This window comes from Stegostoma tigrinum, chromosome 9 (assembly GCF_030684315.1).
Source record: "Stegostoma tigrinum isolate sSteTig4 chromosome 9, sSteTig4.hap1, whole genome shotgun sequence".
NCBI lineage: Eukaryota > Metazoa > Chordata > Chondrichthyes > Orectolobiformes > Stegostomatidae > Stegostoma > Stegostoma tigrinum.
The window spans coordinates 71,300,016-71,318,828 of NC_081362.1; the positions used below are offsets into that span (position 1 = coordinate 71,300,016).

The 18,813-nt window shown below is 44.2% G+C and overlaps 1 protein-coding gene across 7 annotated transcripts in view; it reads right to left on the reverse strand.

The window, feature by feature from the left end:
* ppm1ba (protein phosphatase, Mg2+/Mn2+ dependent, 1Ba) overlaps window positions 1-18,813 on the reverse strand; it is a 158,463-nt gene that overhangs the window by 35,927 nt on the left and 103,723 nt on the right. For all 7 annotated transcript variants that reach the window (XM_048535876.2, XM_048535877.2, XM_048535871.2 and 4 more), the window contains one exon: window positions 7,376-7,493. In XM_048535876.2, coding sequence (XP_048391833.1) covers window positions 7,376-7,493 — 118 coding nt within the window. The remainder of the gene's footprint in view (window positions 1-7,375; window positions 7,494-18,813) is intronic.

Here is an 18,813-nt window from a genome sequence, read left to right on the forward strand (position 1 = left end):
CATTGTCCTGAGATAATTTTCTTCACTATCCGCTACCTCACCTATTTTCATGTCATCTGCAAACTTACTAACCATATTTCCTATATTCACATCCAAATCATAAGTGACGGATCCAGCACTGATCCTTATGGCACACCACAGGTCGAAGACCTCCATCCTGAAAAACAACCCATCACCACCCTTTGACTCCTACATTCAAGCCAAGTTTGTATCCAATTGGCTAGCTCCCCCGAAGTGTGGAGCAGACAAGGGAGTCATGGAGAGCGTGGTCTTTCCAGAAGGCAGACAAGGGTGGGGATGGAAAAATGTCTTTGGTGGTGGGGTTGAATTGCAGACGGAAGTGTCGGAGGGTGACGCGTTGTATCCGGAGGTTGGTGAGGTGGTATGTGAGGACGATGGGGAATTCTCTTTTGGCAGTTATTGCGGGGACGGGGTGTGAGGAATGAGTTGCGGGAGACATGGTCAAGGGCGTTCTCAACCACGGGGGTGGGATGCGCGCACGCACGCCATGTTGCGGTCCTTGAAGAACAAGGACATCTGGGATGTATGGGAGTGGAATGCCTCATCCTGGAGGCAGATGCAGCGGAGGCGAAGGAAAAGGAATTGGGAACAGGGGATGGAATTTTTGCAGGAAGCTGGGTGGGAGGAGGTGTCTTCTAGGTAGCTGTGGGAGTCGGTGGGCTTGAAATGGACATCAGTTACAAGCTGGTTGCCTGAGATGGAGACAGAGAGGTCCAGGAAGGGGAGGGATGTGTTGGAGATGGTCCAGGTGAACATGAGGCTGGGATGAAAGGTGTTGGTCAAGTAGATGAACTGTTCAAGCTCCTCTTGGGAGCATGAGGCAGCGTCGATACAGTCATCAATGTAACGGAGGAGGAGGTGGGGTTTCGGGCCTGTGTAGGTACGGAAGAGGTACTGTTCCACGTAACCTACAAAGAGGCAGGCAGAGCTTGGGTCCATGTGGGTACCCACGGCCACCCCCTTTGTCTGTAGGAAGTGGGAGGAATCAAAACAGAATTTGTCGAGGGTGAGGATGAGTTCAGCTAGGCGAAAGAGGGTGTTGGTGGAGGGGGACTGATCGGGCCTGTGGGACAGGAAGAAGCAGAGGGCCTTCAGACTATCTGCATGGGAAATGCAGCTGTGTGGGGACTGGCCATACATGGTGAAAATGAGGTGTTGGGGACCAGGGAGTCGGAAGTTCTAGAAGAGGTGGAGGGCGTGAGCAGTGTCACAGACGTAGGTAGGGAGTTCCTGGACCAAATAGAGTCCAGATAGGTGGAGATGAGTTCAGTGGGGCAGGAGCAGGCGGAGACAATAGGTCAACCAGGGCAGGCGGGCTTGTGGATTTTGGGAAGGAGATAGAAGCAAGGGTGCAGGGTTGGGGAATGAGGAGGTTGGAGACTGTGGGTGGGAGGTCACCTGGGGTGATGATGTTGTGGATGGTTTGGGAGATGATGGTGTGGTGCTCGAGGGTGGGGGTCATGATCCAGAGGATGGTAGGAGGTGATGTCGGAAAGTTAGCATCTAGCCTCAGCAATGTAAAGTTAGTGCGCCATACTACAACTGCGCCTCCCTTGCCTGCGGGTTTGATGGTGAGGTTGGGATTGGAGCGGACGGCTGCACATTCTGCAGGGGACAGGTTGGAGTGGGTGAAAGGGGTGGAGAGGTTGAGGCCACTGATGGCTTGACGGCAGTTGGAGATGAAGAGTTCAAGGGAGGGTAGGAGGCCTGGGGGTGGTGTCCAGGAGGAGGACTTGTGTTGGAAGCGGGTGAAGGGGTCAGTGTAGGGTAGGTTAGGCTCCCAGTTAGAGAAGTAAGCGTGGAGGCAGAGGCGGCGGAAAAACTGCTCGAATACCTGGACAATATTCAGGCTTGGGTTGACTATCAGTAAGTCAACTGTTTTACTACATAACTGCCATGCAATGCTCATATCCAACAAGGTAGCATCCATTTCGTCTTGACATTTAATGGCGTTGCCATCACTGAACCTTCCAGTTTCAACATCCAAGGGATTACCACTGTCCAAAAACTGAGCTGAACCAGCCAGATAATCATTACAGCTTCAAGAGCAGCTATGAGGCTGGGAATACTGCAATGAACAACTCCTCACTGAACTCTCTAAAACTGTACAGCCTCGAAAAGACAAATGTCAGGTGTGTGATGGAATATTGCCCACTCACCTAAATGTGTGCAACTTCAATAACACTGCAGCTCAACACCATTCAGGACAAAGCAGCTCATGTAACATTTCATGTAACACCTTCAACATTCACCGATGCACAGTGGCAACATTGCAAACTCTCCGTTGTAACACTTCAAGATTCCTCTGACAGAAACTTGAAACCCAAGATTTCTACCACCTAGAAGAACAAGGCCAGCAGAAATTTGGGGACACTATTGCCTCCAAGTCACATAAACTTGTCTTCAAACAGTGTAGAAATTTCTTCACTGTTGCTGGATCCAAGTGCCGAAACTCCCTTTCTAATAGCAGTGTGAGTGTACCCACACCAGTTGCACTACAATTGTTCACATCAATTCACCACCTTCCCAAGGGTAATTAGGAATGGGCAACAAATGCTGGCCTAGACAGCACCACACACATTCAACAAATGAAAAATAAACTAGCTTGGTCTCAACAGGAATACTGCATCCTGACTGGGGCATTATAGTGCGCAAAGAAGAATCACAAGAATGGTTCTAGGGGTGAAGAATGCCAATTATGCAGATGGTTTGGAGAAGGTGGGATCACTTTCTTTGGGGAAAAGAAAGTTAAGAGGAGATTTGGTAGATATTCAAATATATGAGGGGTCTGGGGAAGAATACATGTGGAGAAACCATTTGGCACTGATTCACAAGCAGAGAGTGAGGCAGTCAGGTGTGTATTCACGAGGCTTCAGAAATTTGGGCGGTGTGTGTGTGCATGACTCTGTTTATACAGAAGGAAAGAAGTCTCAGAAACCTATAAAATTCTAACAGGTTAGACGTAGGGTCTAGAATCAGAGGCACAGCTTAAGGAGAAGGATTAAACCTTTTAGGACTGAGATTAAGGTTCACCTAGAAAGTGGTAAGCCTATGAAGTTCATTTCCACACAAAGTGGTTGATGCCAAAACAGAAAGGAGGTAGAACTGTGGCTCAAAGAATCAAGGGACTGGGGGCGGAATTAGGTTCTTGAGCTTGATGATCACTCATGGTCGCACTGAATGGCACAGCAGGCTTGACGAGTCAAATGGCCTATTTCTGCTCCTATGTTTCTATGAAAGAATTGACAAATGGCGGTCACAGATTTAAAATAACTGCCAAAGCAGCAATGGTAGGATTAAAAGCAAATTTTTCACACATTAAGTCATTAAGATCTGAAATATGCTGCCCAGGAGACAGGTACAATTGAGGTATTACAAGGAGAACAAAACAATGAACTGTGGACGCTGCAGATCTGAAACAAAAAAAATGCTAATAAACTCGGCAGGCCTAGCAGCATCGGTGGAGAGAGAGATAACGGAGGCCAGTGGTCTTCATCAGAAGATCTGTGAGAACAGTTCTGCTCAGGCAGAAGGTCACTGCGCTCAAAACAACCTATTTTTCTCACCACTGCATACTGCCAGACCTGTTGACTTGCTCCAACACTGTTCTTTTTATATTAACAGGGAATTGGATTCTTCTCTGAAGCCTGTGTTACTGGGAGAAGATGGAGAATTGGCATTAGATGCATTGCTCATTATGAAAGCAGACTGAAATATGTTAGGCCAAATAGCCACCTGCTGTACTCCAAAAAATGAATGAATTCTGAGATCGAGGAGGCGCACAACATTTCAAGAACAGGCAATGTAAAGGATGACAAAATGGCAGGAATGAGAAAAGCTCTTGGCTCAGAAATCCAGAAGTAAATCACTGTGGGTGGGGACTGGGAATAACAAAGGAAAAGAACTGCTGGTGGAAGTAGTTGCGGACCTAGGAAAAGTATTTAAAACTGGAGACAAAATTAAATCATGAAGTAATCATAACATGTGACAAAGCAACTTGTTAATCAAGGTGAATTTTAATCTTCATACAGACGACAAAGTCAAACTTACAGAAGTAGTCTGATAAATAAATTTGTAGAATAATTTTGAGAGGGTCCTGTAATATCACAAAATGGGAGGAAGCTGGCCATCTAGCCTCTGAGGCCTGCCCATCATCCAATAAAATCGTGGTTGATCTGATTATAACCTCAAATCCAAATTCCTACCTTAATCCAAAAACATTTTAACCCTTACTTAACAAGGATCTATCCATCCCTACTTCAAAAATATTAAAGGACATTGCTTCTACCACCTTTTCAATGACCAAGTTCAAAAGACTCATGACCCTCAGAGAGAAACATTTCATCAATTTTAAATGTGGTGAACTTTTGTTCAAGATTCTTCGCTAAGAAGCTACCCTGTTAAAATCATGCAGGATTTTACACTTCAGTCAAGTTGCCCCTTTCTTTTCAAAGCTCCACAGGATTCAAACCTAACTAGATCACCCTTTCCTCATAAAGGCAACCTACCCATTTCAGTTAACAATGTGGCTCAAAGAAGGTTTATTATCTCCAACCTTTTTATGCCCTTCGCAAAATAAGATGATCAATACTGTTCAGTTTTTCAGAAGTGGTCTCATCATGCCCCAGATAACTGAAGCATAATCTCTCTACTTCTGTATTCAACTGCCCTTGTGATGAATTATGCTCACTATCAGGTATGAGGACACTCAGAAGCCTATGCATGTGAGAGCTCCGTAATCGCACAACATTTAGATAATACACTTCTTTTTCATTCTTCCTGCCAAAGTGGACTTCACATTTTCCCATAATATATTCCATTTGCCACACCTTTTCCCATTCACCCAAGCTATAAATGTGCATTTGTAATCACCTTGAGTCCACTTCACAAATTGTTTTGATTGTTAGTAGGCAAAGTAAAGTGCTGAAGAAAGTCAGGATATATGGCAGCATCTGTGAAGGGAAAACAAACTTAATGTTGACTCCATTGAGCAGCTAGAAAGAGGCAGTAAGAAAACAAAAGAAGGGGAGAGAGCAAGAGAGAGAGTAAGCAAAAGGATTGTGGTGGTAAGCCAGGGAAGAGACACTAGATTGGTGATAACTGTGCTGAAATTAACCTATTTCAAGTCAGGATCTGGGTTTGTCGGGGTCGGTAATTGACATAGAAGGTGGTGTTCATACACTGAAATTGTTAACCTCAATGTCAAGTCCTAAAGGCTGTAAGATGCTCAAGTGAAAGAGAGCGACACAGTGGCTCAGTGGTTAGCACTGCTGCTTCACAGTGCCAGGGACACAGGTTCAGTTCCAGCCTCAGGCGACTGTCTGTGTGGAGTATGCACATTCTCATGTCTGCATGGGTTTCCTCCGGGTGCTCTGGTTTCCTCCCACAGTCTAAAGCTGAGCAGGCTAGGTGGATTGGGTAGGCTAAATTGCCCATAGTGCCTAGAGATGTTTAGGTTAGGTGTGTTAGTCATGGGAAATACAGGGGTAGGAGAACAGGTCTGGGTGGGATGCAGTTTGGAGGGGCTGTATGGACTTGTTGGGCCAAATGGGCTTTACCATTCTGTAGGGATTCTATGAGGAAGTGAAAGTTGTTCCTCCAGCCTACGTTGAGACTCAATGCAGCATTACAGCAGTCTTGAGACCAGGTGAAACATTACATTCATCCAACCCACTGTATGCACGACTCAATGTGGTCTCCTTTACACTGGGGAGATGAAACACAGGCTGGGTGTCTACTTTGCAGACACTTATGTTCTGTCAGTGAAAAGTGATCCCAAGCTTCCAGCTGCCTCCTACTTCAACACATCAGTGTTCCAATGCCAACATTTTTGTCTCACGCCTGTTACAGAACTTCAGCACTGAGTCCTTCATTTCTTTAAGATTTTTCAAAGGACGTGTACAGCAAGTTTGAAAATACCTGCTTCAAGAATTGTTTGGTTTCTAATTTAAATCCTGAAATCTGCTACACTTTCAAGCAGCCCCTGAAAACCAGAAGAGTAGCCCTTGAAAGAAAAACAGCTCACAAAAAGAGCTTTTGGACAGGGGAAATAATAATTTTGACTCGTGGCTGACATTTCAAACTGAAAACTGAGCAGGCACTCAATGGCCACAGGCACATCCTGATCCTTTGAAGAAGCATGGTTACTCAGTCTTTATTTCTTCATTTTAGTGTCATGACAGGCAAAATTAAAAGTGACATTCTTGTCTGAGTGTGCTAGCTTCCACAGAGGATTGATTTCTTAAAAGATAAATGGTGACTGGACAAAGGCAAAATTACTGGTTTAAAATCTCAATGTTGAGAAAACAAACTGACCAGTGTTGAGGTATCAATTGACAGGCATTTTGAGCTGACCAAGGAGCAAGAATCATTTTTATTCAGAAGGTCATGAATCCTCAGAATTTTCAGTTTGTTAAATCTATCTGAGACTGAGATTGATAGACTTTTCGGCTCTAGGGGAATTAAGGAACACCAGCATTTGGTGAGAATGTGCAGCTGAGGTTGAGACGAAGCATAATCTTATTAAATGCGGGAGCAGGCGCAAAGTGCCAAGCAAGCAACTCCTGATCCTATTTTTTTATATTATCATGTAGGTCCTGTAAGAAATCAGTTTTAGGTAGCACTGGACTTGTTGACAGTGCTACTTGGTAGACGTATTTGTTTGTTTTTCTATTTTTGTACCTAAAGATGGCGCTGGGAACTCCAATATTGTACACTTTGCACTGCATTACTGTACCTATACTGAAGTACACATGACAATAAAACTGAAATCATCCAAACATTTATCTGTTTAAATTCGTGACAAGTTTTTCAAGAAACGCTACGTAATGATCTGAACATCAGAAGATCTGGGAGCTGCCACATGCCTTACAAGTGTCTTGCAATGTTTTAAACAGAGGTAATGTGCTTACATGAGTTGGTGGCAAATCTGGGAACACAGAAATATAATCAAGTGGTCCAAGGATAAAATAAATGAATAATGGCATAGCGAAGGAATGGATATTCTTGAAAATTGAAAACAAAATGGAACCCGCATTCAGGTTCTAACAGCAAAAAGAGAAAATAAGCTAACCACGGGCATATTTCCCAGTTATTTCAAAAGCTTTCATTAAAGAACATATTTTCTGGGATTACTTTTTTTAAATACATATTCTGTCATAACAGAGGAGACAGGAAGAACATGACTTCTTCATCCAACAATGAAGATATTCAACATTTTCGAAAACCAAAGTACTATAACTTAATTCTTTCTCTGGGAGTCATGACAGAAATTAAAAATATAAATTAAATGATCGATTCTGTCTTAAAAAGAAACAAATTACAGCATTTCACAAGGAGAACCAAACAGTCCTACCTTCGACACGTGACTCCAGATACTTATCTAGTTCAGCATCTTTCCGCACTGCCTCTTCTGAAACCTTGGGAGCATTAGGGAAACAGACCAAAACAATGCTCATGTTGTCTCTACTTCCCTATAAAAACAAATAAGTTGATTTATTAGTATGTATTGTTAAACTATTGCAAGAATATTACACCATCGGAGGAGTTAGAGTACAGATCAATCATATTCAAAAAATTAGCTATACAACAGAATGCAGCAATTTTTTTGCTTATTCTAGAATTATCTCCATTGCGATTTTCATCTTAACATGTAACTGTAAAAAGAGAAACAGAACGAAATAGTAGGGGTAGGCCTTCCAAGCCAGCTCTGCCATTCATTACGATCGTAGCTGATCGTTCAGCTCAATAACCTATTCCTGCTGATTCTGGCCCCCCTTTGACCCCTAGAATGACATCCCAGTCGTCGAAAGTGTAATATTTTGGCTTAAACCGTTTTTTGTGGTAGCAAATTCTACAAGCTCATAGTCTCTGCATGAAGAAATTTCTCCTCATCTCAGTCCTAAATGGGTTACGAAATATTCTTAAATTGTGAGCCCTGGTTCTGGACTCCCTCTGTCATTGGGAACTTAGTTCCTGCATCTAACTGGTAACATCCTGTTAGAATTATATAGGTTTGTAGGAGATCCCCCACCTTGTCCCATTCTTCTAAACTCTAGTAAATATCATCCTAACTGATTCAACCTCTCCCCATAAGTCTGGTAAACTTTTGATGCACTCCCTCTGTATCAAGAACATCTTTCTCAGCTCCCAAACTGCACATAATAATCCAGGTGTAGTCTTGTCAAGGCCCGGTATAATTGTACAAAGTCACCACTGCTGCTGTATTTGAACTCTCTCATTACAAAGACCAACATATATTTGCTCTCTTGACCAGATGATTAGATTAGATTACCTACAGTGTGGAAACAGGCCTTTCAGCCCAACAAGTCCACACCGCCCCTTTGAAGAATTCCACCCAGACCCATCCCCCTATAACCCACATACCCTTGAACACTATGGACAATTTAGCACAGCCAATCCAGCTTGCCTGCACCTCTTTGGACTTTGGGAGGAAACCGGAGTACCCGCAGGAAAACCACGCAGACACAGGGAAAATGTGCAAACTCCACGCAGACAGTCGCCCACGGCTGGAATTGAACCAGGTCCCTGGCGCTGTGAGGCTGCAGTGCTAACCAGTGAGCCGCAGCGCTAACCAGTGAGCCACCGTGCCGCCCCGATGATGCACCTACACACTTACCTTCAGTGACAGACGTACAAAGACAGCCAGGTCTCAATGCGCATTCCTTCACTCAATTTATTGCCAGATAATAATGTCTTCCTACCAAAATGGATAACCTCTTATTTATTTACATTATTCTGCATCTGCCATGCCTTTTTCCACACACACAACTTGTTCAAGTCATATTGAAGCATTTTTACATCCTCCTCAAACCTTACCCTCCCACCCACCTTTGTCATTTGCAAATCTGGACATAACTTGTTTAGTTCTGTCATCAAAATCTTTAACATATATTGCAAATAGCCAGAGTCCTAGCACTGATCCCTGTGGTATTCCACTGATCACTGTCTGCCATTCAGAAAATTACCCATTTACTTTGAAGAGTCCTGATCCGAAACATCTACTTCCCTACTCTTATGATGTTGCCTGACGCGTTGTGTTCCTCCAGCTCCACAGTGCGCTGACTCTGACTCCAGTATCTGCAGTTCTTGGTATCTTCCCATTTATACCTATACCGTTTCCTATCTGCGAATCAATTTTCTACCTATTTCAAGACACCACCCTCAATGCCATGCACTTCAATTTTACACACGAATGTCTTAAGTGGGACTTGGTCAAAAGCCTTACACAAGTCCAAGCAAATCACATCCACCCGTTTCCCCTCATCAATTCTATGACTTACATCAAAGAATTCCAGTAGATTTATCAAGCATAATTTCCCTTTCATACGTCTTTGCTGATTCTGTCAGGTCATGTCACTGTCTTCCAAACACTCAACAATTAATTCTTTTAGAATGGACTTGAGCATTTTTGTTACAGCTGATGTCGGACCGTGTGCTCTTTAATTCCCCATTTTGACTCTGCCTCTCTTTTTAAATAATTTAATCCCATTATCAACAGTTCACAGGATACCTAATGATCTGGAGTCTATAGAATCTTGCAATGATCACCGATGCATCCACTATTTCTAGGGCTATTTTCTTAAATCCTCTGGGATGTACATGGTCAGGGTCTCGGATTTTTTTTTAGCCTTCAATCCCTATTTCTCCAACAGTTTCCATACAAATATTTTCTTTACCACCTCCCTCTCTCGAAGCCCTATGTTCCCCAACATTTTGATACATCATTTGTGTGCTTCTTTGCAAACATAGACCAAAACATACATTTAGTTGGTCAGCTGTTTCTTCTTATTTAGCAGGTCCCCTGTTCCTGATTGCAAGATCGTCTTCACAAATTTTATTCCTCTCACATATCTGTATAGAAACTTTTACAGCCAGTTTTTATGTTCCCCACAAGGACATTCAGCCTCTGATCTTTGGGTAAGCATCCTCCAAATTGGACTTCAAGATATACAACAACACAAAATCACTGAGCCACAGCGGATAGCTAAGTTCCATACCCATGAATGTAGCCTCAATGGTGATTTAGGTTCATGTCACACTGCAGGTGACCCCCACCGCACCGCGCACATCCCACTCCAACCACCCCCCACCCCCAACACACTCACACTCACACTCACTCTCATATATACATACATACATAGACACACATGAATTATTTCATTATAGACGTTTGTGTAGTTGCAGATACATTCTGATTTGCTCAAAAAAACTTGAATCCATTTTAAAACATAGACAGATTCTAAGCAAGACCTCACACCTAAAATGCATTGTTTGACCGGAGATGCACCTCTTGTATACATTGATAAAACCTTTAATTATCTCAAACAATGACGTGAGAGGAATCTGGATTTTGCATTTCAATCAGTAGTCTCCTTCCTAACTGATTAAAGATTCAACAGGAGGCTGCCTGTTGTTACCTTTCTGTTTATGAATTCTGTGTTTTGTGCCCTCTGTCACACTACATCTGAGAAAGGAGTTGAGCTCAGAGAGCTTGCATTTTTTCAAATAATGCCATTGGACTGTAATCTGATGTTGAGATATTTTTAAAAAACCCATAAAAATCAAGCACATAGCAGCAACAGAAAAAAAAAGGCCTTGAAACTAGATACTGTTAGGTAGAATATATTTAGAAATGATGATGGGGAGGGGCGTACAGTTAATGAAGTTGAGAAGCAGCTCTTCAATTCACCATGTCCAATCGCTTGCCGTGAATCTTGACTTTTCAGGTAAGAGGGGTCAGTGTTGTGCAGTTGAAGCAGGATGATAAGCTAAACACCTAGAAGACAATGATCGCCTAAGTCCTATTCATTCACAGCCACCGTGAATGTATTGGCAATAATTTGGAGAACAGACTCTGAGTATTTACACACCTAAGCATTTGCACAGTGCAATGTTGTGACAGGGAAGATGGAGAAGAACTCTGCTGCAAATGACACAGCTTTACTGGACTCCATTTTGCACATATATTGGATCTCTAAAGGATCCACTGGTGAGGATCCCAGCCTATGTGCAGTTGTGCGGCAGGTGCAGGAAAGCCATGATTGTCTGAGGGCAGCCAAATGTGAGTAGGACACTCAATAATCCCACCAAACTGACAACAGTCATAGGCCTGAGGTCCAAAGCGGACACATTGAGTTGCAGCTGGACTGTGAAATTCAATTTGTCATGCTGCGAAGACAGTGTCCACTGGGGCTCTTGATGAATGGAGTCCACATTGAGATTCCAGTAGTAGCTCTTCAGTCAATGAAAGATGATTTTTTTGTAATGGCCTGTCCTGTGACATACAGCATAGATATCCATCAGTGTCTACCACAATCCAGGTATGTCCTCCTTCCCCTAACTAAGTGAGATAAGCCAAGACCGCTTTTCCACCGTGTTTTAGTATTTCAGAAGGGATTCCATCTGTATCAGTCACTTTGCTGGTTCTCAGCTGTCACATGGCCTTTTCAACTTTGTGTCGGGCTGGTATTTTGCGGCGATGCCTCCAGTAGTACTGCGCTGGTTTGTGGTCAAGGGGACTCATATTGAAGACTGAGCCTTGGTTGAGAGAATCTCAACATACTCTTTCGAACAAATGCTTATCAACTCTGTGTTATTGATGAGTACCATTCCATTCTTAGATCCCGACTGGTAGATCCTCGGCTGCACTTAAAAGAATCCACTCATGCCATGGATGTTGGCAAGTTGCTTTATTTTCTGTTCACTTTTTGCCCACCATCTGTTGTTTAAGTGATGGGGTTTTGGTGGGATCTTAGCCTGCTGTTCGTCTGTAAACCTGCTTTCTTTCCCTCGCGTGCTGGTGGTGTTACTAGTTCTGGAATACTTTCTCCCTAAATTGTCTCCCGCAGCTCCCCGTCTTGACACTGGGTTTCTGTATCAGGAAACATCAAGCAACATCTCTGTGGAGGTACTGCTGACTATGGGCTTAAAAGGGCAGAGCAGTAACTATGGACAGTCTGTGGTTCCTCTTCACTGAGCTTTGTTAGGATGACAGAGTAATTCTTTCATCACAAAGAGAGGCCTATCTAATATTTATTGAACAGTGGAGCCACTGAATAAGATCAGGCAATAGAATTCCTCCAATGTCTAGAGGGATCCTTTCCAACACGTGAAGCCCAGCAAGGGAAATGGATCTGGCATGGAAATGGATCAGAGAGGTGAACTAGTGAAATCAGCTGAACATCAAAAAATTGTGATCATCAAGAATGCACTGCAGGATGCTAATAAGTCAAAGAAAAGCCAATTCACAGAGGCCATGAAAAAGATGGGAAAGTAAAGTGAGCAATATTGGCAAATAATTATGTAAAACACTCACTGGGAACATTTAAAGTGGTACTCAATACAGCATAGGAAAATAGAGAAAAAATGAGATTCCCTGATTAGTAAATTATTCAGGAGTAACTATGTGAACCCCCAATACCCCCACAAAGTGTTTCATAGGAGCATTAAAATGAGGGAAAAAGAGCACAAAAAGACAAAGTGTGGGAAGGCTATAGTATAACAGAGAAGGCAATCATAACGGAAACACGTGTTTCAGTGGCCACAAGCAAGACTCAAGGATGGTACTTTGCCTGCTGGGTGCAAGAGTCAGGGATGTCATGGGGCAACTATAGTACATTCTAGAATGGGAAGGTTTACAGCCAGAGGTTCACGATATACACCAGTACCAATAAAACAGGCTAAAACAAAAACAGGTCCTCAAAGCAGAATCTGGGGACTTATGAGGCAAGTTAAAAACTATGACATCAAAATATAGTTATCTCAGGATTGCTTTCAGTGCCGCGTGCTAATCAGAGTAGAAATAACAGGATATGTCAGGTGAGTATGTAGCTGCGGAAATGGCATGAAGGGAGGGTTTCAGATTCCTGGGATATGGGGACCAATACAAGTTGTTCAGGCTGCACACCAGCAGGATCAGAACTCATATCCTACAGAGACCATTTGTTCGTGCACTTGGGGCAAGTGTGAAACAATAATGGCAAAGGGAAGGAAACCTATACAGGGAGGCAAAAGAAGGGTACAATGGCAAAAAGAAAAGACAACAGGAAACGAGCAAAGTGCTGTACAGAAAATTCAACTGCATGAGTCAAACAAGGCCACAGGCTGCATAATGCAAATGGAATTAAGAATATTCAAAAGACAAACCGTTAGCCCTTCTGTCTTAATGCACGGAACACTTGCTTTAAAGTGGATGAATTAGTCATGCAAATAAATGTAAGTGGGTTGGATGCAGTTGAAATTACAGACATGTGCCGTCAGCGTGACTAAACATGATAACAGAATATCTAGAAGTATTCAATTCTTAGCAAAGGCTGACAAAAAAGAAAAAAGGAAGTAAGGGTAGTATTTCTGGTTAAGGAGGAAATTAGGAAGGCTATGAGGTACAGTAAAGTGAAATCTATAGAGTAGAGTTTAAAAACCTCAAGAGGCAAAAAACAATAGTCAGGACTGTGTAAAGACCCACAAACCAGAGAGGTAATGTTGAAAGCATCAAGACGAAACTAGAGACGCAACCAAGAGTGGTACAGCAATTATGGGCAATTTTAATCTGCATAAAGGTTGGGCATATGAAATTAGTAACAATTAATAACAATAGGGTGGGAATACCTGGAGTATGTATGGAATGGTTTTCTGAATCATTTCATTGAGGAAGGCGATTCTAGGCTGTTTGCTGGGAAAGGAATCATTCACACCCTTGCTGTCTAAGGCTGCTTGAAGAAGAGCCAGCAAAATTAACATGCAGAGTGACGTAGCTGATTCTGATATTAGGGTATTAGAAGATAGTGTGCAATGTGAGTTGGTTACAAGAAATTGGGGAACAGTGGCAAACATTTAAAGATGAACTGCAATGACTGTTCACATCTGCCAGGCACAAAACAAGTTGGCCCAACCAACACTAATAAGGGAAATTTGGGGTAGCATTTGGCCTAATGAAACATCATACAAATTGGCCAAACCAACAGCATCAGAAATGAGATAATAAAGTGTGAAGCTGGATGAACACAGCAGGCCAAGCAGCATCTCAGGAGCACAAAAGCTGACGTTTCGGGCCTAGACCCTTCTTCAGAGAGTGGGATGGGGTGAGGGTTCTGGAATAAATGGGGAGAGAGGGGGAGGCGGACCGAAGATGGAGAGAAAAGAAGATAGGTGGAGAGGAGAGTATAGGTGGGGAGGCAGGGAGGGGATAGGTCAGCCCAGGGAAGACAGACAGGTCAAGGAGGTGGGATTAGGTTAGTAGGTAGGAAATGGAGGTGCAGCTTGGGGTGGGAGGAAGGGATGGGTGAGAGGAAGAACAGGTTAGGGAGGCAGAGGCAGGCTGGGCTGGTTTTGGGATGCAGTGGGGGGAGGGGACGAATTGGGCTGGTTTTGGGATGCGGTGGGGGAAGGGGAGATTTTGAAGCTGGTGAAGTCCACATTGATACCATTGGGCCGCAGGGTTCCCAGGCGGAATATGAGTTGCTGTTCCTGCAACCTTCGGGTGGCATCATTGTGGCACTGTAGGAGGCCCATGATGGACATGCCACCTAAAGAATGGGAGGGGGGAGTTGAAATGGTTCACAACTGGGAGGTGCAGTTGTTTATTGCGAACCGAATGGAGGTGTCCTGCAAAGCAGATGCCAAGCCTCCGCTTGGTTTCCCCAATGTGGAGGAAACCACACCGGGTACAATGGATACAGTATACCACATGGGCAGATGTGCAGGTGAACCTCTGCTTAATGTGGAATGTCATCTTGGGGCCTGGGATAGGGGTAAGGGAGGAGGTGTGGGGGCAAGTGTAGCATTTCCTGCGATTGCAGGGGAAGGTGCTGGGTGTGGTGGGGTCGGAGGGCAGTGTGGAGCGAACAAGGGAGTCACAGAGAGAGTGGTCTCTCCAAAAAGCAGACAAGGGTGGGGATGGAAAAATGTCTTGGGTGGTGGGGTCGGATTGTAGATGGCGGAAGTGTCGGAGGATGATGCATTGTATCCGGAGGTTGGTGGGATGGTGTGTGAGAACGAGGGGGATCCTCTTGGGGCGGTTGTGGCGGGGGCGGGGTGTGAGGGATGTGTTGCGGGAAATGCGGGAGACACGGTCAAGGGCACTCTCCACCACCGTGGGGGGGGAAATTGCGGTCCTTGAAGAACTTGGACATCTGGGATGTGTGGGAGTGGAATGCCTCATCGTGGGAGCAGATGCGGCGGAGGCGGAGGAATTGGGAATAGGGGATGGAATTTTTGCAGGAGGGTGGGTGGGAGGAGGTGTATTCTAGGTAGCTGAGGGAGTCGGTAGGCTTGAAATGGACATCAGTTACAAGCTGGTTGCCTGAGATGGAGACTGAGAGGTCCAGGAAGGTGAGGGATGTGCTGGAGATGGCCCAGGTGAACTGAAGGTTGGGGTGGAAGGTGTTGGTGAAGTGGATGAACTGTTCGAGCTCCTCTGGGGAGCAAGAGGCAGCACCGATACAGTCATCAATGTAACGGAGGAAGAGGTGGGGTTTCGGGCCTGTGTAGGTGCAGAAGACAGACTGTTCCACGTAACCTACGAAGGGGCAGGCACAGCTGGGGGCCCATGCGGGTGCCCACGGCCACCCCCCTTTGTCTGTAGGAAGTGGGAGGAATCGAAAGAGAAGTTGTTGAGGGTGAGGACGAGTTCAACTAGGCGGATGAGGGTGTTGGTGGATGGGGACTGGTCAGGCCTGAGGGACAGGAAGAAGCGGAGGGCCTTGAGGCCATCTGCATGCGGAATACAGGTGTATAGGGACTGGACGTCCATGGTGAAAATGAGGTGTTGGGGGCCAGGGAATTGGAAGTTCTGGAGGAGGTGAAGGGCATGGGTGGTGTCACGGACATAGGTAGGGAGTTCCTGGACCAAGGGGGAGAAAATGGAGTCCAGATAGGTGGAGATGAGTTCGGTGGGGCAGGAACAGGCTGAGACAATGGGTCGACCAGGGCAGGCAGGTTTGTGGATTTTGGGAAGGAGATAGAAACGGGCCGTGCGGGGTTGGGGAATAATAAGGTTGGAGGCTGTGGGTGGGAGGTCCCGTGAGGTGCAGACGTCAGTTTTTGTGCTCCTGAGATGCTGCTTGGCCTGCTGCGTTCATCCAGATTCACACTTTATTATCTTGGATTCGTCAGCATCTGCAGTTCCCATTATCACAGCATCAGAAATGAGGTTTGGGAGCAGTTTAGATTTTAGCAATAGGTCAAAAGAATTGATCAACAGAGGAAATGAAGGTATGAGAGCAAGTGTGCAGGGCACCTGAAAACTGGTGGTCTTCACAGCAAGAGGATTTAAGCTTTGGTCTCCTCATCAAAAGAATGATATTCTGGCTGGGGGCTGGGGCAACAATGGTTTACGAGATTGAATCATAGTTTGGCAAGACTAACGTATGGAGAGAAACTCAATATTCAATCGAATTTCAAAGAATGAAGGGGGAATCTCACAGAAATCTATAAAATGATGTCAGGGCTAGACAGAATAAACACACAAAGGATATTCCTGATGCCCACTAAGTCCAGAACCAGGAGTCAAAGTTTAGGGATGAGATAGGCCATCTAGGACCGAGGTGAGAATTTTCTTCACCCAGAGAATGGTGAGCCTGTGGAATTTTCTGTTGCATGAAAGTGGTTGAGGCCAAAACACCAACTTTATTAACAAGGAACGAGAGCCAAACGTATCAAAGGGTTATGGACATAAAGTGACAATGGGGTAGCAAGTTGGGTAATCAGCCATCAAACTGAATGACAGCAAAACAGGCACATTTGGTGGCCTATTTCTGCTCCCATTTTCTATGTTTCGACACTCACAAGGATTATTGCACTTCATGGTGGTGGTCAACCATCCCTGTCTCAAAAAGGAATTGCAGATGGTCAGCTATGCCCAGATCACCAAACAAATATAAAAATTACTTCTGTACTTATAACAACAGCTAACATAATAGAACTGTTTTGATGTTTAGGTTGTTGTGAAACTGCTACAGAAACAGGTTTCACTGGAATTATGGCATCAGGCTGTCATCATGAAAATGGTGGGGTTGAAAAAGGTTCCCTGGATTTAATTCGTCTGGCTGTTTGCTGTAAGATATTTGTTACAGTTAGGTGCTTGAAAGAAGTGTAGAAGTTGAAGATATGGCTCCATCTATTAGGTGACTCCAGGCAGTCACACTCAGTACAAGTCCAAGGGACTGTGCTTCCGTGCCATAAAGAACATCCAGGGCTAAAAAGCCGATAGCTACTGATAATTCAGTGCAGCTGAGTGGAGTAAAGGAAGCCCACAAGCATATTTGTTTGATGCAGCAGAGAATGATTGGAGATTAGAAAAACTTTGTGGCAATTTGGTAAAGTAATGTGTCATATAGCTATATGATAACAGCTGAAATTCTGCACTTATTTGGATGCTGAGGATCATTATCAGAAGCCCTAAGGAACACATTCTCGAGAAAACATTTAACCAGCAATTTATGAGCAATTATTGACGCAATGCAACTCAGACAGGCTTTCAAGGTGTTCTAAGGCTAGAGGTCTCAGTGTGAAGAATTGGAATCCCTTGTAAAGAAGTGTGTTTTAACGATATTTGTTGATCCAGATATCTGGGTGGGTTGCTGCGAAATGTATGGTACACATCTTGTTTGTGTCTACCAGATCAAACGCAGTCCGTGGGACAGTTGACTATATTTTATTGTTGACTCATAATATTCAGGGTTAACATGAATTAAGTAAGAGTACAAATTCTATATATAATGATTATGTACCTTGGAAAAGAAAAAATCACTTTTGGTGTTTTCATGTAAACCTGGAACCCTATGACTTATTTTCTTACCCTTGGGTCTATTCTACAGAAGTTTGTGGGCTATCAAGGCAGATTATAAAGATCAGGACAAAAACATCAGTTAAGAAGTACAAATGCTGGAAATCAGGCAAAAGCAAAAAAGTGCTATAAAAACTCAGGAGGTCTGACAGCATCTGTCAAGAGAAATCACAGTGAATGCTTTGGGTAAAGTGACTCTCCTTCAGAACTGATGGTAACTAGGACAAGGCTAGTACTTATGCCAAAGTTGGGGGTGTGATGGGAGAGTTGGGGCTAAGCAAATGATAGGTATAGACAGAGCCAAAAAAGAGAGGAAAACATTTGGACGAAGGAGTAGGTAAAGGTCAGTCTGTGGGAATGAATAGCAACTAATGGGAACTAATGGATTGTGTGTGGTAGCATATCGTGTGATGACAAGGTCTGGTGTGTGGGGGTTGGGGTAGGAAAAGACAGAAGCTTCAGGGGAGCAGCGCAGCAGAGATGTTGGCCACGGAACATGGTGATGTGTTGAAGCAGTAGGCAACTGGAAGCCCAGAGTTATTTTTGCAGAGAGAAGGTAGGCATTTAGCAAGGTAGTCAATAAGGTTCTGCATGGTAGACTGGTTAGCAAGGTTAGTTCACATGGAATTCAGGGGGAACTATCCAGCTGGATACCAAACTGGCTTGAAGGTAGGCAAAAACAGGGTGATGGTGGATGGTTGTTTTTAAGACTGGAAGCGTATGACCAGTACTGTGCGGAAGGGATCTGTAATGGGTCTATTACTTGTTGGCGTTTACACAAGTGATCTGGATGTGAACATGGGTGGAATGGTAAGTTTGCAGATGTCACGAAAATTCGTCGGGTAGGAGATAGTGAAGAAGTTTATCTCAAAGTACATGGCCTTGATCAAAGGGGCCAACAGGCTGAGGAGTGGCAAATGGAGTTTAATTTAGATAAATTTGAGGTGTTGCATCTTGAAAAGGCTAATCACGGTAGGACTTATACG